Here is a 25946-nt window from a genome sequence, read left to right as displayed (position 1 = left end):
TTCCAAGTTCGAGACCGGATGGAGGCAGAGAAGGAAGGGATTGGACACTGAGAAGCCCTCTCCCCTGTTACGTTAGGGCGGGGGAGACATGAGAATGACAGCGCGGGGAGGGCCCGTTCCAAGATAGCCAGGCCCAGCTGGACTAAGCCGTGTCCTCGTCCACGTCGCCGTCCAGCGTGTGTGGGGTGGGGACAATCCCAGACCACTCGTCAGTGTCCTGCCGACCCCGCCCCAATTTCGCTTGTTTCCTTGGCTCAAGGGAGGGGAATCCTGACTTCAGAATCTGGGACTTCTCTGTTTTGCTCCTCTAGGCCGCAGAGCCGACAGCTAACCCGGGGGTCCGATTCATAAAATCACCGACACCTTCTACGTGACGGCGCCTTTCAGGCCAGGGGGAGAGCGGAGCCGGCAGGCGCGCGCGGACCCCTCCCGAGAGCCCCCGGTCCCCTGTGCCCGCGGCGACGTGCAGGCGCGAGACCAGGCTGCGGTTCCCATCGCGGGTCCCGAAACGCCACCCGCCGGAGGCCCCTCTCGACTCGCGCGGGCTCGGGGCCCCTCGGAGGAAGCGACCCTCCGGGCTCGGAGGAGGGGCCGGGTGGGCGCCCGGAAGGGCAGCTGGCCAGCGTAGGCGCCGACCCCGGCCCGGGCGGAGGGGGGCGCGCTCGGGGACCGTTGTCCTTGGGACCGAGTCTGCGCCCTGCTGGGCGAGGGGCAGAGCGGGCCGGCCGCGCGTGGGCAGCCCCGGGCGGGCCCACGAAGGCCGGAGCCGGCCGGACTCGGGTGGGAGGGGAGGCCCCCGCCGGGCCGGGCGCTTGCGGGCGCCGCGCGGAGCCCAAGTCCGGCCGCCGTGACGTCACGCGGGCCGGGCAGCCAATGAGGACGGCGCTGGCGTGGGTATTAAGGAAAGTTAGCGCCCGCCGGAGCACCCTCTTTTCTTATCATTGACATTTAAACTCTGGGGCAGGTCCTCGCCAGAAAGCGGCTGTCAGATCTGCCACTTCCCCTGCCGAGCGGCGGCGAGAAGTGTGGGAACCGGCGCCGCCAGCTCACCTGCCTCCCCGCGGTGCTCCAGGTAACGCCGGCTCCGGCCCGCCCGCTACGGGGGCCCCAGCCCACGCCCGCCCCAAGGAGCCCGGGGCTCGGTTTTCGCTTTTAAAAGGAGGCAAACAAAGATGGAGGGCAGTTCCTGACGGCGGGAAGGATAGGGGAGGGGGGCGTCTTGTCTTTGCCGAGCGCGCTTTTCTGCAGAAGTAGCAAAATGTTTCAGTTCCCAGAGCGGACTTCCAGTTGGGTGCTGGGCTGGGGGGAGGGGGCGAGGCTGCTGTCCGCAGAAGCCGCTGGCGACCGTGAGAAATGCAGGAGGGGGGGATGCAGTTTGCACCCAGAACTCCCCCGAATCGCAGTTTAGACATTCACGCGTGGAGAAGTCCCCAGCCGCGCCCGCAGCGCACGGAACGCCCCGCCGCGGGTTGGGGGAAGTGCAGCCAAAGTTTCCCGCGGGTGCAAAGTGTAGGTGGTCGGACCGAAAGGAAACCTTAGAGATGGGAGTTGGTTTCTCAGAAAGGAGCGGAGGACGAAAGAATGCTGCTCGCAGAGCTGGGCGGCGCGCGGAGCCCCGGCGTGCGATCTGAGCCTCGCTCGGGAGGACCTAACAATTAGCGATGCTCGCTGAGCCAGAACGCGGGCTCGGGTTTCCGCGGGCGGGCGCTGCGCTCCCCGCCTCGGCGCGGGCTCGTGGGCCAGGGAAGCCGGCCGCCCAGGGCAGGGAGCAGCGCCTGGACACTCCTCCGGTCCGGGGAGGGACGAACCCAAACTTAGACCAACTCGTGGTGCCGCAGGGTGACAGTCCGGGGAGTCCAAACCCGAGCAGCAGAGACGCCTGGGCGGGCTAGGGGCAGGGCGCCAGGGAGACCTCCAGGTCAGGCCCCTCGTGCTCCGGGCGCCCCGCTCTAGACCTTCCGGGGGCACCTCGAGGTGCCTCAGGCACCTGTGCCAGGGGCTTGGGACCACCGCCGACTTCGCGCGGCGGCCGCCCCCTGCCCAGGGGAAGGAGAGAAGCGGCCACGGCCGCGCGTCTTACCTGGGCCTGGGTCCTCCCTCCTCGGGCTCCTTTCTCCGGAGCTGGGCGGCCAGCAGGTTGCCCGCTTCGCAGTGGGACGTGGACCTTCTCCTCCAGTCATAAATCAAACCCAGCCATCCTCGGGCCTCCTCCCTCATTAGAGATGTTTATTGGAGATTGTGTTTATTCGGCTGTCACGGCGAGAAGACGCGGTGACATAATTACCTCTGACCAGAGTCCTCGCCCCGCGCCCAGGGCGAGCCGGGACATCCTCTGTCGCCCCCTCGCTCCGCGCCCTCCGACAGCGCAGGGCGTGGGTGGCAGGCTTGTCCTTTTTCCTCAGACCCTCTCACGTAATTTGGATTATTGAGTGAGTTGCTATTCAAACCTCCCGGGGCCTGGGAGCTTATTTGTTTATTTGTATACTTATTTTGGAACTTGAGAGGAAAGCCGAGGGGAGCCCAGCTCCACTCCAGGGCGGCGGGGACAGCGCAGCAGGCGGAAGGAAGCCCCTCGCTGGCCGGCCCTGGGGAGCTGGCCCGGAGGGAGGCCTGGCGGTGTTGTTTTATTTTTCATTCTGAGGTCCCAGGCCCCGGGCGGAGGATTCCTCGACGCTCCGGCGGACTTGGCCACCTCCTCCCCGCCTCTGGCCGTGGGCGGCCGCGTCGGTGCCCCCAGCTAACCAGGTTTTTAAGTCACCATCTGTGAGACCGAGTCAAGAAGTGACGAAAAGCGCCGAATTGTTCTCTAATTGAAAATACTTTTTTTTTTTTTGGTGACCGCGCTAACCAATATCTGGGATCCCGGCTTTTGATCCCTCGCTGCCGCCTCTGTTCTCCAATCGCTAATAAAACTCGCATTGAGCCCCTTAGTGCCTTGATTAACAGGCAGATTAACTCTTACTGGGGTGGGGAACAGCTTGTCTCAATCAATGTCATTTTAAAAGCCCGTCAGGATACGCTTAGCCCGGTTCCCCGGCTGCCCAAGCGAGCCAGGCATGACATTTGCGCCCTCCCCCTTCCCCAGCCTCAAATCCCCTCAAGGCCCCCAGTTCCCAGCGCGGGTGCCCTGCTTCGCTGCAGGACAAATTGCAAGACTGGGTCCCTGGCCTTTCAAACAGGCAACTGTTTAGAGCGGGTATCTCCAGGGAGAAGGGACTGAGGTGGCCTTGGTTTGCCTTTCGTTTGAAGCTGAACTCCTGTCTCTCGAGGACGGAGGTTACAGGGCAAAGAGAGATGGGGAACAGGGCCGGGTGACGAAATGGAAAACAAACTTTCCTGGGAACACTAATTGCAAAAATCGGAGAGTGCCACTGAGTGCAAGAGTGCTACACAGGAGTTTTGAACCCGGTGCCTCTCCGGACACCGGCATGGAGGGCCAGGATCAAAGGCTTGGGGAGGACCCGCGGGGCGCAGGGATCTCTTCGCTGGGAGACCTCGTTGGACTATGTTTTTTTTCCAAAGTATTTTTCGGGGGAAAGGAGGACAGAAACAGAGACGCTTGCCGCCTAATGTGACTGGAAGAAGACGGAACCCAGAGAGCGCCCTGACACTTGCCAGCGAGCGTGGCCACAGCCCGGCGGCACCTCCCGGCCAGTCCCGGCTCCTCGGCCTCCCGGCGGTCCAGGCTCTGCCAGGCTGCCGGGTGAGCTGGAAAGGAGAGGGGGAAAGGCCCTGAGCGAGCGCAGAGTGCAGGAGGACCCTGAACTGGGCGGCGGGGCGGGCGCCTTTGCCTTTCTTGCTCGTGTGATGCGTTTCGCCAGCTCCCCTCCCAGCGAACCCACCTTCCCAGGGCCAGAAAAGAGAGAGCCATTTCAGGCTCTGCGAAGTGACGCAGGTGTCTGCGGAGACTTTCCTTCTTCAGAGGAAAGCTCGTCTCCACCCTTCCCAGCGCGCCGGCACCGCGCCTCTGCTCGGCGGTGGAAAGCGGCAGCTCAGAGGCGTCGCACACCGGGCGGGAGACTCTTAGTTCCGAAGCCGGGAGCCGAAGGCACATCCCCCGAGAGCTGGGCGCGTCGTTGCCTCGCCAGAGGCTGCCTCCAGGCCAGAAACCCGGGGAGGGGCCCAGGCGAATGCCAGGGACCGCTGGCGGTGGGCTGCTGCCCATCTCACACTTACGCACCAATACCGGCCAGAGGCTGCGGGCACTCGGGCCAGCGGCGGTCCCCCAGCGTGACTCGCTCGGCACAGGCCTCCTCCCCTATCGGGTGGGAGGCCCCCGGCGGCGCCTGCGGGAACAGGCCGGAGAGATGGGGGCGGGGGAAGGCCTGGGGAGAGGCGGGCAAAGGCGAGACAGAAACGGAAGGCGCGATCCCCCCGCCTCGGAGGGCAGCAAGTGGGCCTCGATCGTGTTGGAAGCGCAATTAAAATGGCGACCTGCGAGTTGTCTGAGTTTTGTGCACACCTCCAGCCCTGGCGCCCTGCCCCCTCGGCCCAGCCCCCAGGCGGCCGAGTCGCCCCCAGAACAGACACTTGGCAGAGGGCGCGAGGTGCCCCACGAGGCAGAACGGCACCCCACGCTCCTCGAGAGCCGCCCAGAGAACAGAAAATCTCGCTCCCCACCCATCTCCTTAAACTTTGAAAACTCTGCCTCCCTCCCGGCTGGGCACCCCCCAAATATTGACACATTGGAAGCAGCCAAGTCCTTTTTGTTTCTTCTTGGTGCAGAGGGGTTTCCAAGAGTCCTTCCCCGAGCGCCCCCCGCCCGTGACGTCAACGGCATTCACTCCCAGCCCCTTGCCTCTTATGATTTTTTGTTGTTAAAACTTTTCTGCACAGTGAGGTGGGGGCTGGGGGTGGGAGAAGGAGGCGATTCAAAGAGCCAGTGCCCTGGGGGGAAATAGCAACAAGATTAGGGCTGCTTCTTTCCGAGGCAAAGCTTAAGAAGGTGCTAATCCACTCGGTCGCTAATTGAGAGGTTGTAAAAATGATATTCGCCTCCAGTTCGGACGGGGCCTCTGGGCCTTTCCCCCTCCACCCCCCCTTGCTTGAGTTCGGGCTTCTCTAATGCTTGTTTGAGAACTGAAAAGGGAGAGAAAAAGAACGCAGACTGTCGCTGGTCTGGACCCGGGCCTGCTGCCGCCCTTCCCGGGTTGCTGTGAAAGTTCCGGTCCTGCGAAGTCTCGCCAGGGGGCCGCTGACCCGCGTAAGGCGCCGCCTCCGCCTCTGGTCTGGGCGTCCTGGGCCGCGGGAAGGGCCGTGTGGGTAATCAGGTTGTGCTACCCCAACCCTGACCCTCTCGGAGAGCTCCGCCCCCGCCCCTTGGTGCGGCGTTGGTGGGTCGGGGCCTGGGTCGGGAGGGGAGGCCCACATCAGGCCCGGCAGCCTCCTCGTGGGCCCAGCTCCCGAGCGCGGCTGTGCGCTTGTCAGCGGCGCATTCAGGGCGCTGAAACTTCACTGGTGAGCTCCAACTTCCAACACTTTTCCTAAGTCACAGGAGTCAAGAGTGCCTGGCGGTGGCCTCCTTTCAGCCTGGCTGCCTCAGCTCTTCCAGCCGCATTTCCCTTCGCCGAGTCCTGGAGCGTGTCCCCGGCCCAACCTTCCCCTTTCCTTGGGCCAAGGCCTGGCCTGCAAGCTCGGGGCTTCGCAGGACTGGGCAGCCCTCCCTCCCCCGTCACCTTAACTGCGGGCGCCGAGGGGCGCCTTTGGAGTGTACTGAGGTGTGTCCTAATCGTCGGGCATTCAACAAATGGACGCTGGTGTGTGGTCAGAAGAGAAAAGCCATTTACTTACTTTCCTCCCCGGTTTTCTGGCAACAGCTGAAGGGGAGCTGCCTCTGTGGACTGTGCAGACCCAGGAGAGGGACTCGTGGTGCGGAGACGCGCACCACACACAGATGACCTGTGGTACACACCGACATCGCGGCGAGGACACGCACGCACACACACACAATCGCTCCCAGCACTGGTCATCCATCTCCCCCACCCGGGCCTCCACCCCGCCCCCTTCTCCCCCTCGCGTCCCCTCCTCTCGCGCCCGGAGAAGCGGCCGCACTTAGTCAACAATGGCACGTGGGAGAAGTTGGTGAGTGTTTGGGGAGGACTCTCCAGGGCTTTTCACAAGAACCCTCTGTACACAAAGTAAGTGGCGTGTTTGCTCGGGCCTCTCCAGCCCCGGCTGTGCCTCAGCTCCGCTGCGCACCGCGGCTTCCGAAAGGAGAAAGAACAGAAGAAAGGCCGGGGGCGGGGGTGCGCGGGCCGGAGGCCCGGCGGGGAGGCCGTTCCCAGAGCGGCGGCTCCTCTCGGCCCGGGCTGCGCCGCGGCCTCCGCGAGGGGAGCTGCCCGGACCCTGCGCCGCGCGCGCGCCCCTTCCTCTTCTTCGCAACGGCCCCGCGGCCAGGTGGGCCGGGGCGCGGCCACACGGTGCTCGGCGTCCGGGCCGGGGGACGGGGCAGGGGCGGGAGAGGGGTCGGCGGCGGGGCGGGGCAGCGGGCACGCGGGCCCGAGTTGGCGAGAAAGGCGGAGCGGAGCTGCAGGAACTCGCCCCCGCGGTGAGCCGGGGGTCCGGCGCCCAGCTCAGGGGGGGGGGGGCGCGACCCCAGCACAGCGGCCTTCTCTCGACCCTCGCGTTCGCGGCCCCACTGCGGGCCGTGCGGCCTCCCCGAGCGCTCGGAGCCCGGAGACGCTGGCGAGCGCCGCCCCAGAGCCGGGCGCGGGGGCCCAGCGCCGGGAGCCGAGCCGGGACCCACCGGCGGGGGAAACAAGTGTATTCATATTCAAACAAACGGACCAATTGCGCCGGGCGGGGAGGCGGCGCGTCCAATCGGCGGGCGCGAGGCCTCGGCGCTGCTTTGCATAAAGCAATATTTTGTGTGGGAGCGAGCGGGGCATTTGCATGTTGCGGAGTGATTAGTGGGTTTGAAAAGCGGACCGCGGCTCGGCCTCATTTCCCGCTCTGGTTCAGGCGCAGGAGGAAGTGTTTTGCTGGAGGATGATGACAGAGGTCAGGCTCCGCTAATGGGCCAGTGAGGAGCGGTGGAGGCGAGGCCGGGCCGGCACACACATTAGCACACTTGAGCCATCACCAATCAGCATAGGTGTGCTGGCTGCAGCCACTTCCCTCACCCACACTCTTTCTCGCTCACTCTCGGGCGCTGACAGCCCATTTTATTGTCAATCTCTGTCTCCTCCCAGGGATCTGAGCATCGCTCGCACACACTAAACCAGCAGCGTCCGCGGAGAAAACTCTCGCCAGCAACTCCTCCAAAGCACCGTCCTTTCCAACACTGGTGGGCTTTCAGCAGCAACAGCCACCAGAAGAGCCCCAACCGAACCAAACTCTTGACAGGAGCTCTGCCGAGGGAGGATGCCTCGTAAAGGTGAGTCCACCCCTTTCTTCTCGCTCCATTCCCAGGGCACTCTCCAGGCAGTTCTCCCCTCCCCCTCCTCCTCGCTCTCGCCGGCCCCCTCCCCCTCCTACGCCGGAGAAGTTTCCACGCGGGAGCCCAAACTTTCTGCCTCCAGCGGGAGCCCGTGTCCGGGGGCGGCGGGCGCGGGACGCGGGGCGCGGGGAGGGCGGCTGCACCGACCCGGCGCCACGCGGCTGAGCTCCAGGAGGAGCGGGCTCCGCGCAGCGGCCGCCCCGGCCCCGCCGCCAGATGCCCCGGCCGCGGGCGAGGACGCAGAGGCTGCGCGGTGCACAGGCCTGGACGGCCGCAGAACCCGGCGGCGGCTTTGTCCAGCCGGGGACCAGCGGGCGCCGTGAGCGGGCGCCGAGGGAGCACGAGGAGCCGGCCCCCGCGCGCCCGCGCCCGGCTTTGTGCGGCGCTCGGCTCGGCGCCGGCGAGACCCGGCACTGGGGCGCCCAGGGCGCGCCCGCCGCCAGCCCGAGCAGAGCCGGCGCGGGGCGGCCGCCGCCGAGGCCGGGAGCAGGAGCGCGCGAGCAGGGAGGCAGCCGCGGGCCGCTGGCTGCGCCCCCAGGAGCCGGGCCGAGCGGAGGACTGTCAGCTTCCCCGGGCCCCCGGCTCTCCGCCCTACTCGAGCGCGGAGCTCGCGACCTGGGAACACTCTGCTCCCCGGCTCCCCGATACTCGCCCTCGCCCTGCGAAAGCGGGGTCTCCCTGGGCCCTCCAGTCTCAGCGCTCGGTGGGTATTTTCCCTTGCCTTCTCTGATGAAGCTGCACCCGGTGTTGCCGTTTCTACACGTTTTGAGGTGGAACGGTGGATTTCATTTTTTAAAAAAATCCAAATCCCTTGATTTTTTTGTGAGGCCTTAAAAGAAAATCAATATGAAAGCATGGGCTCTCTCCTTCGTCCGGGCACATCCTCTCCCAGCTAATTAGTCGGAGTAATTGGAGAGCTTTTCGTTCGAAGACCCCGGGAGGAAAAGTGTCTTTTCAAAGTTCATGAAGTTGTCGCCTCTTCCCTTGCGCAGGTTTCTCAGGCTCCCGGCACCATAATAGCCCTGAATTTTAGCAAGTGTAATTGGGGGGGAATGGAGTTGAATTTCAAGTGGAAATGCTTTCTTTTTCGAGTGCAAAAACCCGGCCCTCCAGACACGAGTGATTTCTAGAAACTTTAAAAACAAAGTGAACGTGGGTTCTTTTTCTCTCTTACTCTGCAGAGCCCCCTAAGTGATTCGGACGTTTAACTCGAACTTGGGTGGGTTTGAGGAGGGGCGGGAGCGGAAAATGTAACGCACAGCGAGGAGCTCGAAGGCCTAGCGAGCTTGCGGAGCAGCGGTAGTCGCGGCGCGGACAGTGCGTTTTGATGGCCGGTGACCTTTGCGGGCGTCTGAGGCAGTGCGATTACTTGTTATCTTATGCAGCCCGGGAGAATAAAATTGTGTCATCTTAATCGCTAATTACTCTTTGGCTGGGGGCCGGGAGGGCCGAAAATGAGCTCTCCCCCTCACCTCAGCTAAGGAGTCGGGGGATGGATTCTGAGAGCTAAGTAATTAAAACCACGGCGTTTGGAAGCTGAGGTTGTGCCGGGGTGCGGGATTCGGTGGCCCAGTGGCCTAGTGCACCAAGGCCCGGCGCCTCCGCGGTTTCTGGAGACGCCTCGGTCCCGGCGCAGTCCTCCACCCAGCTCGGGCCGTAGGAAGCCCGGGCCGAGCTGGGGGGCTCTGGCTTCGGCTGGGGGTCCGGCCTCTCGGCGCAGGCCTGCTTCCGGTGTCGGCGTGCACGCTTCCCGGGCTGCTTCTGCACTGAGCGTTAAGGATTACTTAAGTAATTAGGTAGCTGCTTAGCCGCGAGGGGGGTGGGAGTGGAGCAGGACCGGAACTTGAAATGCTTCCACCTTCCCAGCTGCTTCGAAAATTATTCGGCTAGGCCCCTCCAGAATCAGTGAGTGAGTTTTTTAAAACGGCTCGAGAGCGGGTGGCCCGGCGGGGGCCTTCAGTGGTGGCTGAGAACAGTGTGGTTGGCCGAGAGCAGAGCGGCAAGTCTCTCCCCTTCCAGGGAGCTCCTCTCCATGCCCGGCTGCCGCCGCTCCCAAGTTTCAGAGTCCCACTTGGGGCACATTCTGCGCGGAGCTGGGGTTTCTGCCTGTCCCGGGCATAGCTGTGGCCGCGGGGACTCGGACACAGGAGGGAGGCCTTGGGAGCCAACCCATGAGGGTTGGCCTGCGCCGCCTCCTCTCCAGCATGTACCAGGCCGCAGTCAGAAGCTGGGGAAAAGTCCTCCTCTTAAGTTCATTTTTATGGATTTAGCCGGCCTCCCAGCTAGTTAATAAATTAGACCACGAATGGCCTTGAAGAGAAAAAAATGTGTTTCTTGGAATTCTTTGCTTGCAGGCAGGCAAAATTAATAATATTGCAATACGTAAAACAGGAAAAAGAATGAATATTTTAGGTTTTTAAATAACAAGGAGAAATGATGCTGTGACTATTTAATTATTTTACCTCTTTTTGTTTTTTCTTTTTGCAAACCTCCTGAATGGGTCTTTATTGTAACTCTCTCTCCCCAATTGAGCTCCCTGCGGTGCCGTTGTATCTTTTTACAGCCCCTAACAACTCACACCAGTAACACAATTACCTCCAGATATTTATAACAAGAAATTACTTTTCTATCCCCCCAGAACCACCTTCTTAGGGCACGGCAGGGAGGGGGTGGTGGAGGGCGAAGCTTGAGGGACCCGCACTGGGTTAGGACTTACAAAGCTAGACGTGTCCCTCCGTTCCCTTTGTGAGTTGGTGGGTTGTTGGTACGTGTGCTGGGAAGCTGTGTTGCTGGTTGGGGAGACTCGGTTTTGCTCTTTGGGTTTGGGAGAGCTAGAGAACAGAAGCCATTGTTCGCTGTCTGTAGGCTTTGTCGACCACGCTCACCCCCTCCTGTTCATACTTTTTAAAGCAGTGAGGCGAGGTAGACAGCGTGTGTCACAGTACAGTAAAAGGGGGAGATCTAAACACCACAAGAGAAGTTAATCACAATAAGTGAGGTTTGGGGGGAAAAAGTTGGGCTTGCCACTTTCAAAGTCCCAGAAAGGCTGGGAGCTGGGGTGGAGTGGGGGCCTGACTGGAAAGCTTTGAGGGGCGAGAGTGGAGGATAAAGAGGTAAGCAGAGAGTTGGGTTCTGGGGGCCAGGGGGCAACTGGATGGTGTAATTCCTTGAGGAAGGAGTATGGCTCTGCAGCCCTCTCAGCCGGCCCTGCCTGCACCTTCAGGTCCCGTGAAGTTCTGGACCCCTTCCCCTCACCTCTGAACTTCAGGTAGTAGTCCTCGGCCTCCACTCCTCACCCCACTGTTTCTCCCATCCTCCCCTTTTCCTGGTTTCTGATATTTTTGCAAAATGGGGCCCCAACTTGTCAGATTCTCCAATTCTCCCCAAGCCAGGCCAGAGCAGCCACTTCCAAGAGGTGGGGACTTCTGCAGGAGAGGCTGTGGGAAATAAGGGTGTAACTCTGGGATTGGGGGTTTCGGGGCAGTTTGAGCCCTAGTTGCATATTTTTTTTTTTCCTCCTGAGAGTGTGGCTCATAGAGCCGGTGGGCTTGTGCTTTTGAGCCACAGTTTGACTGACCTTTCCTTCTGTTTTGTCTTAGGCGGAAGACTTCACTAGGGCGCGCAGATGTGTGAGACCTTTTCTTCTAAGAGTGGACAGACATCCCAGATTTCAGGCAAGTTCTGTGGTGGCTGCTTTGGGCTCCAAAACTTGCAAGATTCAGAAGGCTGCCTCATTGTTGTTCACATGGAAGAAAAAATTCAAAATCGAGACATCATGTCTCCTGATTAAAGGGTTAACTACTAAGAGATTTGGGGGAACGAGGTTGGGTGTATTGGAGGCTTTTATTTGTAGCCCACAGGGTAGCCTTTGCATGCTCTGGAGAGCTGGATGACCCTCAGATCGCCCCAAGCGACTGAGTGGATCATTATTTCCTAAAGAAGGGGCCTTCTCCTGTCCTGGCTCCAGGCCATCCTCTGTCGGGAGAGAGGCCTACCTGGCGAGGGCCGGGACTGACGCCTCTATTCTCGCTAACAGAGCCCCAGTTTCGAGCCCCGTGGGATCCCGCGGCCCCCAGCCAGCGCCAGCATGCAGAACAGTAAGTGCCTCTGGTCTTTCTCGGACTGTGGGCTGGGGCGCGCTGAGGTCAGGTCAGGGAGGGCGCAGAGATTTGCGGCGTCCGCGCTGGCCAGGCCGCCCGCGAGGGAAGGGGCCCGGGGACCTGAGGCGGCTGCGCCCCCTCCGCGCCTTGCAACCCGAGAGGGGAGGGCGTTTGCTCGGCTGTTCAGGCTCTTGGAAGAACAGGGGCTGGGCCCTTCAGAGCAGCCGGCTTGAGTTTGCGGAGCTGAGGTAGAGAAACCCCATCCCCCCAAATCCTGTAACTCACACCCCCTCCCCGCCCCTGCCCGGGCTCTGACCCCAGAGAGAGAGGGGCTGGGCTGAGCAGGGCGGGGCGAGGCTTCTCCTGGCTGCTCGAGGAGAAGGAGGCCCCTTTGGGCTCAGCCAGGACTGAACCACTCCACCGTCGCGGGGGGCTGGGGGGGCTCCCCTCCCCCAGTTACTCTCAGGGCAGCTCCTCCCCTCCCCACCCCAGCCAGGGGCCCAGAAGGCGAGGGGAGCGGGCGCCCAGGCCCGCCGTGGGGTGGAGGTGGTAAACTTGCTCCGTGGGGCTGGTACAGTGCTCTCAGCGCTGGGAAGAGAGTGGGGGTCAAGCGGAGGAATTGAGGAAGCCCTGCCCTGGTGGCTGCAACTATGTGGGTCCGCTCGTTCTGGCCCGCAGTGCTTTGATTCCTGGGCTCTCGGGGCTCCCGTCCTCCCTCTGCCCAGGCCCCTTGGGCCCCCGCTCGCCTTCCTGCTCAGTCCGTGGGGGCTGGTATGTGGCAGGGCGAGCCTGGAGGCCCGAGAGACTAGGCTCAGGTTGAGGTGCGGAGCCTGGACGCGGCTTAAGGGCTGAGCTGTAGCCGGAGTGCCGCCAGAAGGCCTGAGTCTTCTAGCAACCTCCCTTTGCCGAAATGCAGACAAGGAGGGGCCCTGGCCCCGGATCCATCTGTCCTGGAAGCGCTAGCAGCCCCCTGGTGCTTCCGCGGCTGGTGGGCGCGATGCGCAGGAGAGGGGGCAAAGGCGGCGCGCTTTAAGGCGGGTTAGTTGTGCAGAACCTGCCAGGCCCCTGGGCTTGGTCCGGGCGGCACCCTCCTTCGCGAGGCGAAGGCCCTGCCCACCCCTCCTGGCTGCCGGCTTCTCCCCTGCGGCTCGGGCTCCCCAGCCGCAGGCTCTCGCGGGCCGGCCGGGCGCAGCGCGGAGCGTTTGCCGCTGCGGCCTGGCCGGCGGGCCCCGAAGGGCGCGGGGTCGCGAGCCGGCCTGCGGGGCTTTGTGCCGCTCGCTCCCGGGTGTGCGCGAGGCGCAGAGCATCCAAATTGACACCATATGTTTTCCTATTAGATGCTTCGCGGTCGAATTCTAGGCGCATAATCATCGCCACTGGGCAAGAGCGCCAGCCGTCCCTGGGGAAGGGACACAATGATTGAGGCTTAACCTCTGAAGGGGCGCTTAGAGCCGCGCGTCCTCGCTGCCATTTCGATGCTGGCGACGCGGCCTGGCCCGCGTCTCGGGAGCCCCGCCGCGGTGGTGCGCAGGGGCGCGCCGTCTCTGCAGGAGGAGGCGGCAAGGCCAGGGCTAGGCGGCCGCGCAGGCCTGGGTGTTCTCGGCCTGGAATTGCCCAGGCCGGGCGTGAAGTTTGGGACCCTGTGTCGGCCGCGCCGGTACGGCCTTCTCCTTCCGGGAAGGCTCCCTCTGCCAGAGGCGGCTCCGGGGCTGGAGCGCTGACGGGTCCTGCGAGGCCACGGCGGGCAGCGAGGGGACGGGAGGCGCCGCAGGAAGCGCGGAGCAGGCCTCGCTCTGCTGGAGGAGCGCTGTCTCCGCGATGTCCCCGCTCGCGCTGGCCCGGCCAGAGCCCAGATCCTCCAACGCCTGTCACTTCTCATCGAGTTGAGGCTCCGGCCCCCCTCAGTGAGGGCCCCCTCCGCCCCAAGCCTCGGGCTACCCTGAAAACGCGGCTCCCCTGGAAGGGGAGGCGAGCGCAGTTCAATCTCGTCTGAGTGATCTACAAATAAGGACGGAAAGGGTCGTTTTATCACGGTCCCGTTTGTCGTGACGATGCAATTTCCCGGAGCGGAGCACTGTCACAAAGTGACAAGGCTGCCACAAGCGCCCCGACTGATCTTTTCAATTAGCCTTCCATGCATGATCCGGAGCGACTTCCGCCTATTTCCAGAAATTAAGCTCAAACTTGACGTGCAGCTAGTTTTATTTTAAAGACAAATGTCAGAGAGGCTCATCATATTTTCCCCCCTCTTCTATATTTGGAGCTTATTTATTGCTAAGAAGCTCAGGCTCCTGGAGTCAATTTATCAGAGGCTCCAAGGAGAGGAGAGGAGAGGAGAGGCGAGCAGGGAGCCACGTCTTCTCCTGGAAGGGCTGCTCTCTAGAGTCGGGGCTGCAGGTTGGAGATTTTTAAGGAAGTGGAAATTGGCAATTGGTTTTATTTGTGCCCGTGGTTTCTGGGGAGGGGGCTACAGAGGGGTACTACCTCCCTCTCCCTGTTTCCTTAGATTAGACAATGGGATGAGGTTGTGAGACAAGATGAAGGAGGGATGGGAGACACTGTGTTGTGCTGTTTTCCTTTTCTTTTCGCTTTTTGATTTTTGCTGCTATCTGTCCTTGGCTGTGGGGAGGGCTGAGTTTAGCAGCGGAAGTGAAGCCAGCGGTCGTGGGTGCGGACAGACTCCCCAGCTCGGCCGCACTGCGGCTGCCCGACTACTTGGTTGGAGCTCTGACCCTCACCCTGCAGTGGAGGCGCTGAAACCAGGTTGGGGGTTCACTAGCCGCAGATTTGCTGTTCTGGTTCTTCTCTACTCCTTTCCCTTCTCTTCTCCTATCTTGTTCTAAACCCCAATGTTCGTCCGGTGCCTTCGCCAGAGTGTGGAGTGTGACAGCAAACGTGGCTGGACTGTAGCGTCCAAGGGAGCGTGGAAGGGCTGTAGAACTTGCTATCACAGTTCCGACAATGCAGAGACCTTGGAGATTCAGTATGGTTTCTGGAGAACCCATGATTTGCGGTGACACTCAGAGGGGATCTTTGGGAGGATATTTTTTGAGTCGATTATTCGCACCTTGTGGGTTCAGAGGCTGGCTGGGGTGTCTATGCAGAGGGGCAGTGGACTGGGGCACTGCTGGGGTGATGGCGGTAGTGAGGTGTGTGAGTTCTCGCTCCTTGGCGTGTCTGTCTGTTTGGTGCTTCTGCAGCCCGGTGGGCAGGAGCACGGCTGTGCGGGGCTGGGCTGCCTGGTGCCCTGCCTGGCTGTGTGGTCCTGTGGTCATTTGTGATCGATAGCAGGGACCTGATTGCCAAGGTTGGCACCGCACCGGTTGGCAGGGAGCTGAGGATGCATTGTGGTTGTCTTCTCTCCTCCTCCTCCTCCTCTTCTCTCTACTCTCCTTCCTCTTCTCTCCACTCTGCTCTGCTCTGCTCTCCTCTCCCTTTCCTCAGGTCACAGCGGAGTGAATCAACTCGGTGGTGTCTTTGTCAACGGGCGACCACTGCCGGACTCCACCCGGCAGAAGATCGTAGAGCTAGCGCACAGCGGGGCCCGGCCGTGCGACATTTCCCGAATTCTGCAGGTGATCCTCCCGGCGCCGCCCCTGCCGCCCCCGCGGCCCTCCACTCCCAACGCCCTCTTCTCCTTTCTTACTGTAAACGCTGCCGATTGTGGACCCCACCCCAGTCCCCACCCCCGCCTTCCCGCTTTCCGGCTCCTCCACCATCCTTCCCTATCTCTTTCAGCCTGGGTCAGTCTCCTAAGATAACTCATCCGCTTAAGAAAAAAAATTGTGGGTGATTTTTTTAAGAAAGCAAACATCTTTCTCTTTTCATTTGGTAAAAACATTCGTTGTGGTAACAGTTTATGAACTATAATAAAATGAGTTATATAAACTGGCATAATTTCATTCCCCTCCCCCATCCCATGCTTACCTCAGGTTTTGAGATATTTGGTTTCTTCATATTCATGAAGAATATATATTGATTTAAAAAGACAAATATTATTTAACTCCCTCCCTAATGCACATTACTCAATTGGGCATATTTTTAAAGGAAAAATAAGTAAAACTTCAGTTTATTTTTCCCCTTTGCTCATTAAAACATAACACCATTTTAAGCAAGGTCAGCACAAAAAAAATTAATCTGACTTCGTTTTGATGCATCTTCAGGCAGTGTTTAAGAAAACAGTTTTTTTTTTAAAAAAACTTTTAAATTAGTTTTTTTAGTTCAAGCTGTTTCAAAGTATCATCATATTTGTAGTTTTTAGGGCTACAAATGTAATTTTAAGAAAAAAGCTCTCTACAGTAAGTTCTCGTACCATTGAAGGTATATTTTTGTGTTATAGACCCATGCAGATGCAAAAGTCCAAGTGCTGGACAATCAAAACGTAAGCTTGTCATTGTTTAATGCATACTTAAACAATTTTATTTTTGTCTTGAAATTATTAATAATGTGGTTTTCTGTCCACTTCCCCTATGCAGGTGTCCAACGGATGTGTGAGTAAAATTCTGGGCAGGTATTACGAGACTGGCTCCATCAGACCCAGGGCAATCGGTGGTAGTAAACCGAGAGTAGCGACTCCAGAAGTTGTAAGCAAAATAGCCCAGTATAAGCGGGAGTGCCCGTCCATCTTTGCTTGGGAAATCCGAGACAGATTACTGTCCGAGGGGGTCTGTACCAACGATAACATACCGAGTGTAAGTGCCCCGCGCGCTCGCCCCACCTGCCGTCTCCTCCTCCCCGTGGGGCCCCTCTCCTCCTGCTCCGCGCGTCTCCTCTGTGCCTGGGGTGTCCAGACCACCTTGACCTTTCTTTGACCTTCCGCAAAATGGGAGTCAAGTGTGGGGAGCGGTCCGGCTCATTTGCATGCTGCCACGCAGAGGGCGGAGGCCCGGGGGCAGGCGCGGGAAGCGAGCAGGGAGATGCAAAAGGAAGCAGCTTCCAGCCGCCTGCGGGCCGGCCGTCCACGCCTGCCCCGTGCGAACGCGCGCTCTCACCCCAGCGCCGTGTCCTGGGGGCCGGCTTAACAAGGGGCGCCCCGCGAGTCAGGCCCCGAGCCCAGCCCGCCCCCTCCCAGCCCGGGAGGCGGCCGCCGCCTGCACGCGCTGTCCCCGCGGACTCGCCCTCTGCCCCGGGACGGCTGGGGGCTCTGCGCGGGTCGCGGGGGCGCAGGGCCGAGGCGGGACTCGAGGCAGGGCACCGCGTGCCGGGAGCCGCCGCCATTTATGGCCTCCGGTCCGCTCCGCAGGTGTCCTCCATCAACCGAGTTCTCCGCAACCTGGCTAGCGAAAAGCAACAGATGGGCGCGGACGGCATGTACGACAAACTGAGGATGCTCAACGGGCAGGCCGGCAGCTGGGGCGCGCGCCCGGGCTGGTACCCGGGGACGGCGGTGCCGGGGCAGCCCGCGCCAGGTAAAGAGCGCGCGGCGCCGGGGCGGGGAGAGCGAGCGCGGGGGCAGCGGGCGCGGGCGAGGCCGGGCCGGCGGCGCCGCGGCGCGGACCCGCACAAAGGACGCGGCTGTCACTCGCGGAATCCGCTCCGGGAACAATCCCGGCGGCGTAATTGCTCATTAGAGAGCGTTTTGTTTCTCATTAAGGCGACATGAATGAGCGTCTCGCTGGCGGAGACAGCTGCAGGAGCGCTCCACCGGAGACCGGACACGGCGCGGCCCCGCCGCCAATTAGGCGCGTAGCGCGACGGCCGACGGGGACCGACCCGCCCCGCGGCCCGGCCGGCGGAGGGAGGCCCCGCGCCCTGGCGCGCCCCCGGCGGGACGCCCGTCCTCCGCCTTCCTCCCGGCGCGCCCCGCGCCCCCGGCCGCGCCTTCCCGCCAAGGCCCGCGCGCACGCGCCGCCGCCCCAGCGCCCTCCGCGCCCGGCCCGCCCTCGCGCCGCCGTCGAGGCCGCGCCCGGCCGCGTGGGGAGGCGCGTGCGGGAATGTGGGGACGCGTGAGCGGATGTGTGGGTGAATGTAAGCGTGAGTGAGAACGCGCGTGAGGGAATGTGTGAGGGAATGTGAGAGAATGTGATTGTGAGTGAATGTGCGTGCGAACGTGCGCTTGAGAATGTGAGGGAATGTGTGAGGCCGTGGGGCTGAGAACGTGTGTGAATGCGCGTGTGGCACTGTGAGGACGAGAAAGTGCGTGAGCGTGTGCGTGCGAGGACACGTGTGCGTGCGTGCGCGCGCGGAGGCCGGCGTCGGGGGCACCTGGGCGTCCGAGGGGCCGGCAGCGCTGAGCCGGGGCGAATGTTCCAGAAGGGAGCGCGGCTCCTGGACGGCGCCGGCGTGTCTTCCGGAAGCGGCCGCGAGGCCTTCCTGGGCCGGCAGGGCCGCTTCCGGGGGAGCGCGGGCCCGGAGCCTGGGCGGCCGTCGAGGCTGGACCCGGAGAGCTGCCCCCCCCCAGCCGCCCCCTGCCCCTTCCCTCGTCCCCTGCCCCTTCCCTCGTCCCCTTGTCCCCCCGTCCCCCATTTCCTCTGCTCCGTCCTCCCTGTCCCCCTCCTGCCTGTTCCCCCGTCCCTCTATCCCCCTCCCCCATCCCCATGTCCCCCGTGTCCACCATCCCTTTTCCCCATCCCTCGTATACCCCCTCCCCGCCCCCTGTTTCCTATCTCCTCTGTACTCCCTCTCCTCTGTTCCCCAGTGTCCCTCATCCTCTGTGACCTCATGTCCCCATCCCCTGTGTCTCCCGTGTCCCCCCGTTCCCCTCTCCCTTGTCCCCTTCCCCTTTGTGTCCCCATCTCCTCTGTCCCTCGTGTCCCCCGCGCCCCTCTCCACCGTGTCTCCCCTCTCCTCTGTCCCCCATTCACTCTATCCCCATCCCTTCTGTTCCCCGTTCCCTGTCCCCCCGTGTCCTCCATTCCCTCTGTCCCTCTGTGTCCCCCGTGTTCCCCATTCTCTCTGTCCCTCTGTGTCCCCCGTGTCCCCATCCCCTCTGTCCCCCCCGTGTTCCCCATCTCCCCATTCCCTCTGTGCCCCCATGTCCCCCATCTCCCCGTGTGGTCATCCCCTCTGTCCCCTCGTGTCCCCATCCCCTCTGTCCCCCCGTGTCCCCATCTCCCCGTGTCCCCATCCCCTCTGTCCCCCCGTGTCCCTCATCCCCCCGTGTCCCCATCCCCTCTGTCCCCCCCGTGTTCCCCATCTCCCCATCCCCTCTGTCCCCCCGTGTCCCCATCTCCCCATTCCCTCTGTCCCCCCGTGTCCCTCATCCCCCCGTGTCCCCATCCCCTCTGTCCCCCCGTGTCCCCATCTCCCCGTGTCCCCATCCCCTCTGTCCCCCAGTGTCCCCCCCCCGCGCCCCCGCTCGGCCGCCCGCGGACAGTGATTGATGACGGCCGGGCGGGGTGGGCGCTGCCCCGCGGCCCGCGGCCGGCCGGGCACAATGCGCGCCGCACGCCCCCGGAGCATCCCTTTGTCGCCCGCCGCATTGTGGCCGGGCCCTCCGCCCGCCCGAGTTTGCCGACGCGCCGGCCGCGGTTTAATGGTTTCCCTTACGGCCGCTTTGTGCGGCTGAAAGGCGCCGCGCCATTCAAGCGCGGGTGGCCCCTCGGGGCCGCGCCGGGGCCCATATGGCGGCAGGGCCGGCCGCCCGCGCCGCCCCGTCCAGCACCGTCCCGGCGCTTTGAAGGCGCGGCCATTGTCCGCGGTGACAGACGCGCCCGGGGCGGGGCCCGCGGGGCCCCTGCATCCCGACCGGCCCGGCCAGGCGAGGCCCGGGCGGAAGGACCGACGGACGGACGGAGCCGGCGGCCCGCTCCCCCTGTCCTCGAGCAGCGAGGGAACAATGCAACTTCCCCTGGTTAGTGATGGAAATCACGTTAAAAGTGGTGGAAATGCCCTAATTAAAAATGTACCGCTTAAATGATATGCCAAGGCTTCAGCTGCAGCCTCGCGTATTTAGCTAGTTAGTGAACTCGCTACTATTTCTTTTTTAAAATTACACGTTAAAAATTTAAAAGAAATCTTACTTTTCTCTGGTGCAACACATTACAAAGAATGGACAGTCCTTTTATCTAAATATAAAATTCCATTTTCAGCAATTATAGCCTGTTCTTGGTGATGATATAATTACAGCTGTGCTCGTAATAGGTGTCAAGGCAAAGCACACTCATACAATAGTTGAATAAAACTGCAGAACAATGCAAGCACTTCTAAATTCACAACCTTTAAAATGAAATTGACTGTGCAGAATTCAAATAAAAACTAGATAAATATTTTTTTTAAAGATTACAAGCTTGGTTTGGTTTCTTAATAGCATTTTCTACAAACCTATCAACATCTAATTGATTAGATAGGAATTACTGATTATAGATCAACTGAGATCTTGAACATCAATCTTCTGTTTTCCCAACATGGCCATAGGTAAATAAATTCCACAGGGAGAGGGAACTGGGCGAGGCCCTGGGCAGTCAAGGAGAGTTATGAGAGATCCTGCTAATTGGAAATTCAGTGCTGTTTCGTCATTCAAAGAAATGCCACTCTGTGTCTGTATTGTACAGTCTCATCTTGATAAAAACAGAAAGAAAGAAAGTGGTAGTCAGGTACCGTGTCCCTAACGCCTTTTATTAGAAGAAGCCCACGCTCAGTTACCTTGGGGATGCTTTGGTGAGACGGTCAGAATATGCTGCCTTGCGGTTTTTGGCTACACAGACCCCTTCTGGAGGCTCCGAGTGATTCCGAATTTCTCTTACTGTCCTCTCCTTTCTGTTCCAGATGGCTGCCAGCAACAGGAAGGAGGGGGAGAAAACACCAACTCCATCAGTTCCAACGGAGAGGATTCCGATGAGGCCCAAATGCGACTCCAGCTGAAGCGGAAGCTGCAGAGAAATAGAACATCCTTCACCCAAGAGCAGATCGAGGCCCTGGAGAAAGGTGACGGAGGTTTTCAAGTAGAGACACAGGAAGTCAAAGTAATGCTGCATCTTCAGTACAGAGAGCGAAATTCAGCAGACCCCTTCGCAGAGACGGCTGAAAACCTTCCTTTTTTCCTTCTGTCTTTTTTTTTTTTTCCTGGGCATCTTTTTAGTGTGTGTGTTTTCTTTCTTCTTTTCATGTACCAGTAATTCAAAGACTAAAAGTCTGACTTCTCATAAAGAAAAGAGTAATGATCTGCCTAATTCAGGCCACAGAAGCGTCCTTGAATGGATGTAATTCCAAAGGAAATTTAACTTGGTTCTGGTGGGATAGTTCTTCCTAGTACAGTGAATGCTAAGGGCAGCGGCATTTTAAAGGGAATTGGTTGGAGGTGATGGACGTGGGGAGGCGGGAACCAGCTTGATCCAGGGCTTGGTTGCCACATTTCATGTAGTTCTGGCACAACACAGAAAACTCAACTTACTCTTTCAGAGTTTGAGAGAACCCATTATCCAGATGTGTTTGCCCGAGAAAGACTAGCGGCCAAAATAGATCTACCAGAAGCAAGAATACAGGTACCGGGACTGTGTGGCCTGCTGCTTTGTGACTCAGACCATCTGCCTTCTCCAGGGCAGTGATGCTTCTAAGGAATGCCATTTGTTTATAGAAAGAGTAACAGGTTCAGTCTGCTGAATACTTTTTGTGGGGAGGAGGGGCTGGTGGAAGAGCCAGGCAGGGGTGGGGTTGAGCTAGAAGTAGGCACAGGGCTAACCTGTTCCATCTGACTTCCAGGTGTGGTTTTCTAATCGAAGGGCCAAATGGAGAAGAGAAGAGAAACTGAGGAATCAGAGGAGACAGGCCAGCAACACACCTAGTCATATCCCCATCAGCAGTAGTTTCAGCACCAGTGTCTACCAGCCAATCCCACAACCCACCACGCCTGGTAATTTGAATATTCATACTACTAACCTATATGTCTAAACCTGTGTGCCCTCGCCTCTGACTCTCGCGTCCCTCTCCTCGCAGTTTCATCCTTCACCTCTGGCTCCATGTTGGGCCGAACAGACACAGCCCTCACAAACTCCTACAGCGCTCTGCCGCCCATGCCCAGCTTCACCATGGCGAATAACCTGCCTATGCAAGTAAGTGGGGCCAGTGCCGCTCGCCTAGCGGATGGAGGGGCCCTGAGACCTCGCTGCTGTGCATGCACCCCTGGGGGCCTTGCTCACGGCAGTGGTCGGCTTGACGAGTCACGTCTGGGATGAAAACAGTCAATCCAGTCTTTTAGTTGGTTGGTTGGTTGATTCATGCCCATAAAAAAATGAAAACCTGATGTTTGGTCAAGTCGGTGTGCCTTGTGCTCAAAGAGGATGTCAGCTCAATGATGTGGGTGGGACTGAGGCATGTTTCGGGTGCCAGTGAAACTTGTACCAGAAAATGGCAGAGATGTGGGCACGTGATTGGATAGTAAGGGCTTAGTATCTATGAAATTTGGGTTATATTCATGTTAGATCACATTAATGAATATGTGATCTGCGTATGCATTTTGGACAACATTTAGGGTGTATGTGATAAACTAGTGAGGAAGAAAAAAGGGTCAGAAATTGGATTCATGTTTGCATAGTGGGATATAATTAACGTAGAGGAAAAGCTAGTTTTCTTTCTACGTTTTATGATAAAAAAAGGAATAGAAGGCATCTGTGAGAAATGTGTGTGTCTTCGCCGTGACTTACGTGGTGAGTCTGGCGCTCCTCCTCCTACCTGGAAAGCTGGGTGCTGTTCACTTGGTATGACAACTGGCCCACCTCTCAGTCCCCCCAGATGTGCTGGGCCCCGTCCCAGGTTCACTCTTTACGATGGCGGTCGTATCAGGCAGGCAGGATGCGCCAGACCTTCGAGTGCATGGATTCTCGGTGGGAAGGAGATGGGTGCGCCTTCTGCAGGGACTGCCCCAGGACTCCTGTTTGTGCAGCACTTAGCGATGTCGACTGCGTGAGGTGGGCCAGCGCAACCCCGGCTGGGAGCAGTTCTGGGGCTACCCAGATTGCTTATTCTCCACTGAACATCTTTTGCTGGATTTCTGATCCAAATAATAGCAAAATACATGTTTCATAGTCTTCAGACTAATACAGGAGCAGCTAGATAAACAACTTCAGAGGGATTATTCACGTTTATTTTTACTGCATCTGGATATTACTGGCCATAGTGCAATTAATGTAAATTAAAGGATTAACAGTGCATTAGTTGGTGTTGCTACAGCTGCCTTGGAATTTTCCAGAAGTCAGGTTGCCTAGAGGAAGTAATGCTGGGAATTAGAAACGATGGAAGCTGAAATTCTGGTATGGCCCTCAAGGCCTGCTTGCCTCCTTGAACCAGGCATTAGCAGTCACACTCGGACGTTAGTAAGGCCACCACGAGTCCTGTTCATTTTGTCAATTGCAGCAACATCTAGGTTTCTGTGAGGATAACAAAATGTGTGAATGGGAGGATGATGACAAACCATTAACTAGATGCTGCTTTTCTGTTTGGGTTGTTTCCACATATAGACGGGTGTGGGTCAGCTTATTTCAAATACTGACTTTTAAAAATTACACAACTTATATGATTCAAAAAATACATACATTTATAAGCACAAAGAAAATAAAAATTATCAGTGATTTGACTGCAGAGAAAATCACTCTTTGAATTTTGGGGTGCGTAGGGGGCTGGGCTGGTCTGTCTGTCCATCAGTTCATCCTGTTGACCACAATCTTCAACCATTTTACAGAGGGTGAGTGTCTTCCTCTGAGCCTTCCCTCCTGTGTCGCCCTCCCTGAGGATGTGGGTCTTGGAAGGTTAAGCATTTCTGCAGTTTGCAGAGCAGAGCAGTACTGTCATCTCCTTTGTTCCTGACTTTCTTCTTCTGTTCGTCCCAAACTTGCTGTCCTGGCTTAGCCCATGAGCACTCATGAGGGCTTTTGTCGCAGCTCTGTGTATTTCTTACTTAGTGGGGAGAAAGTTTGCCTCCTCAGTACCACCACTGCAAGCACTTAGAGGGGAGCAACACAATTTATGGATAAAACCCAGTCTGGGTTTTTGGGTCTGTAAGGAAGTCGCAGCTGATTCTCAGGAGGGGCTGGGCAGTTAGTCACACTTCTGACCACTTGAGCCTGAGGTCGTTGCTGACCTGCCTCTTCAGAGGATCTTTCACCCCATGAGTCCAGCCATGAGTGGCCCCCTGGTCCCTAAACCGAACTTTGCAGAGAGCTGCTCCCACTGTGCTCTGCCCCAGAGCTTGGATGCGGGGTGTGGGGGCCAAACAGACTGGATCTGCAGGAGCAGCGGTGTGTTTTAATGGAAGTCCTCGCACTATAGGCTCTCTAAGGATGCCAGCAGAGGTCTAAGACAAAAGTGGACAAAAATCCTGTTAACTTTATGAATAGTGCCAACCATCCAGCTGGACAGCTGTCTTTAGGGCACTTTAGAAGTTTGGTGCGAGGCGTCTTTACTCTGGCTTGGCCAGTGGATGAGCTGGTTGGAGGTGTCATCTTAGGGTCACCACATGGAATTCCAGCACTTTCCACAAAGGCGTCTTTAATGGTCAGACCTATGGGCAGAGCTCCTGGGGAGGGGGGAGCGGGGGTGTGGCTGTGATGTGCTTCTCAGTAACCACAGGCTGCCTTTCTCCTCTCAGCCCCCGGTCCCCAGCCAGACGTCCTCCTACTCCTGCATGCTGCCCACCAGCCCTTCGGTGAATGGGCGGAGTTACGATGCCTACACACCCCCGCACATGCAGACACACATGAACAGTCAGACCATGGGCACCTCGGGCACCACTTCCACAGGTGAGAGGCGGCCTTCGCAGCTCCTTTGGCCAGGTGATCTCCCTCCATTCACAGCTTACCTGAAAAGAAGCTCCTGGCCTTGGGGGATGGTGTGTTCAACTCTGTGTTGCTGGCTTCTCTGGGGAAAACTGGTCGAAAAGGGAAATTCAGTCAAGCTAGTTAGTAACTTGACACCATAGAGACGAAAAGCAAAGTTGTTTTTCCTGAATGTGGCCACAGAAGTTGTCTGTGAGGACAAGGCCTGACACTGTTTTCTGGGGAGGTACTGTTAGCAAAGCTGGACGGCGAGGCCCGAGCTGTGGGTGCTCTTGGAAGACTGCGCGCCCTCCTGGCTCCTCCGTGCCGCCCACTCAGCTGGAGAACCACCAGCCCGGTGTTCTAGATCATTTCATTGCTAAACGTACAAACAATGAGAGGGTTTCTTCTTTTCTTTTGGGTGGGGGACTTGGGAGTCAATAGGAATGTGTAAGAACATTATCTGGTTTCTAAAGGTGCTACTTTTGTTTGTAACACTTGAAGTATTTTTTTTTAAAAGCACAGTTAAAATGTTAGAAAGCATTACAGGTTTTTTCCTTAACCTGTAAATTCATACTCCATGCCTGTCTCTTGAAGGGAATATCTACATGGCTATTTCTTTCATCTGCTTCTAGGACTCATTTCCCCTGGTGTGTCAGTTCCAGTTCAAGTTCCTGGAAGTGAACCTGATATGTCTCAATATTGGCCAAGATTACAGTAAAAAAAAAAAAGAGAGAGAGAGAGAAAGGATCTATCATGTTAATTCGGTCAGTGACTATGTGGACGCAAAGCTGGGCGTTCAGGAAGGAGAAAAAGTGGCTGGCTGGAAGCACTTCAGTTCTGTCCTGTGTTGTACCACCGGGGAGCGGACTTGGATCAAGGACCTTTGTATACAGAAGGCACGATATCAGTTGGAACAAATCTTCATTTTGGTATCCAAACTTTTATTCATTTTGGTGTATTATTTGTAAATGGGCATTTGTATGTTATAATGAAAAAAAGAACAACGTAGATTGGATGGATGTTTGATCTGTGTTGGTCATGAAGTTATTAAAAAAAAAGGAAACCATGACCAACAAGCTTTGCCACGAATTTAAGAGTTTTATCAAGATATATCGAATACTTCTACCCATCTGTTCATAGTTTATGGACTGATGTTCCAAGTTTGTATCATTCCTTTGCATATAATTAAACCTGGAACAACATGCACTAGATTTATGTAAGAAATATCTGTTGGTTTTCCAAAGGTTGTTAACAGATGAAGTTTATGTGCAAAAAAGGGTAACATATAAATTCAAGGAAGAAAAAAGTTGATAGCTAAAAGGTAGAGTGTGTCTTCGATATAATCCAATTGTTTTATGTCAAATGTAAGTATTTGTCTTCCCTAGAAATCCTCAGAATGATTTCTATAATAAAGTTAATTTCATTTATATTTGACGAGAATACTCTATAGATGTTTTATACACACTTTCATGCAATCAGCGTTTCTTTTTGGTCAGCAGAAGTTAATTGTTCTTAGATATAGTTGTATTACTGTTCACAGTCCAATCATTTTGTGCATCTAGAATTCATTCCTAATCAATTAAAAGTGCTTGCAAGAGTTTTAAACTTAAGTGTTTTGCAGTTGTTCACAACTACATATCAAAGTTAACCATTGTTGATTGTAAAACCATGCCAAAGCCTTTGTATTTCCTTTATTATACTGTTTTCTTTTTAACCTTA

The 25946-nt window shown here is 57.9% G+C and overlaps 1 protein-coding gene across 13 annotated transcripts; it reads left to right on the top strand.

The window, feature by feature from the left end:
* The first annotated feature begins 924 nt into the window (after positions 1 to 924).
* PAX6 (paired box 6) lies at positions 925 to 25946 on the top strand. 13 transcript variants are annotated; one of them, XM_070626553.1, is made up of 14 exons: positions 925 to 1072; positions 7191 to 7375; positions 11038 to 11112; positions 11475 to 11535; positions 14983 to 15113; positions 15878 to 15919; positions 16014 to 16028; positions 16781 to 16946; positions 20245 to 20403; positions 20878 to 20960; positions 21178 to 21328; positions 21412 to 21527; positions 24059 to 24209; positions 24860 to 25946. In XM_070626553.1, the coding sequence occupies exons 4-14, from the start codon at positions 11526 to 11528 to the stop codon at positions 24943 to 24945; spliced, it is 1110 nt and encodes a 369-aa protein (XP_070482654.1). In that variant the 5' UTR covers positions 925 to 1072; positions 7191 to 7375; positions 11038 to 11112; positions 11475 to 11525; the 3' UTR covers positions 24946 to 25946. The 13 variants fall into 13 exon arrangements, with proteins under 13 accessions (XP_070482654.1, XP_070482648.1, XP_070482651.1 ...); XM_070626547.1 differs by having other exon boundaries at positions 16014 to 16229; XM_070626549.1 differs by lacking the exon at positions 925 to 1072 and adding an exon at positions 6881 to 6999 and having other exon boundaries at positions 16014 to 16229.

This window comes from Equus przewalskii, chromosome 6 (assembly GCF_037783145.1).
Source record: "Equus przewalskii isolate Varuska chromosome 6, EquPr2, whole genome shotgun sequence".
In the NCBI taxonomy this organism is placed as follows: domain Eukaryota; kingdom Metazoa; phylum Chordata; class Mammalia; order Perissodactyla; family Equidae; genus Equus; species Equus przewalskii.
The sequence above is the reverse complement of the archived record's forward strand: the minus strand, read 5'-3'. Positions and strand labels throughout refer to the sequence as shown.

Excerpts from the sequence above, each read along its gene's own strand:
- PAX6 (XM_070626543.1), top strand. The coding sequence starts at position 14,076 with ATGAAGGAGGGATGGGAGACACTGTGTTGTGCTGTTTTCCTTTTCTTT. Across the intron at positions 20,961-21,177 it reads TACCAGAAGCAAGAATACAG|GTGTGGTTTTCTAATCGAAG; the intron begins GTACCGGGACTG and ends TCTGACTTCCAG. Across the intron at positions 21,528-24,058 it reads CGAATAACCTGCCTATGCAA|CCCCCGGTCCCCAGCCAGAC; the intron begins GTAAGTGGGGCC and ends TTCTCCTCTCAG.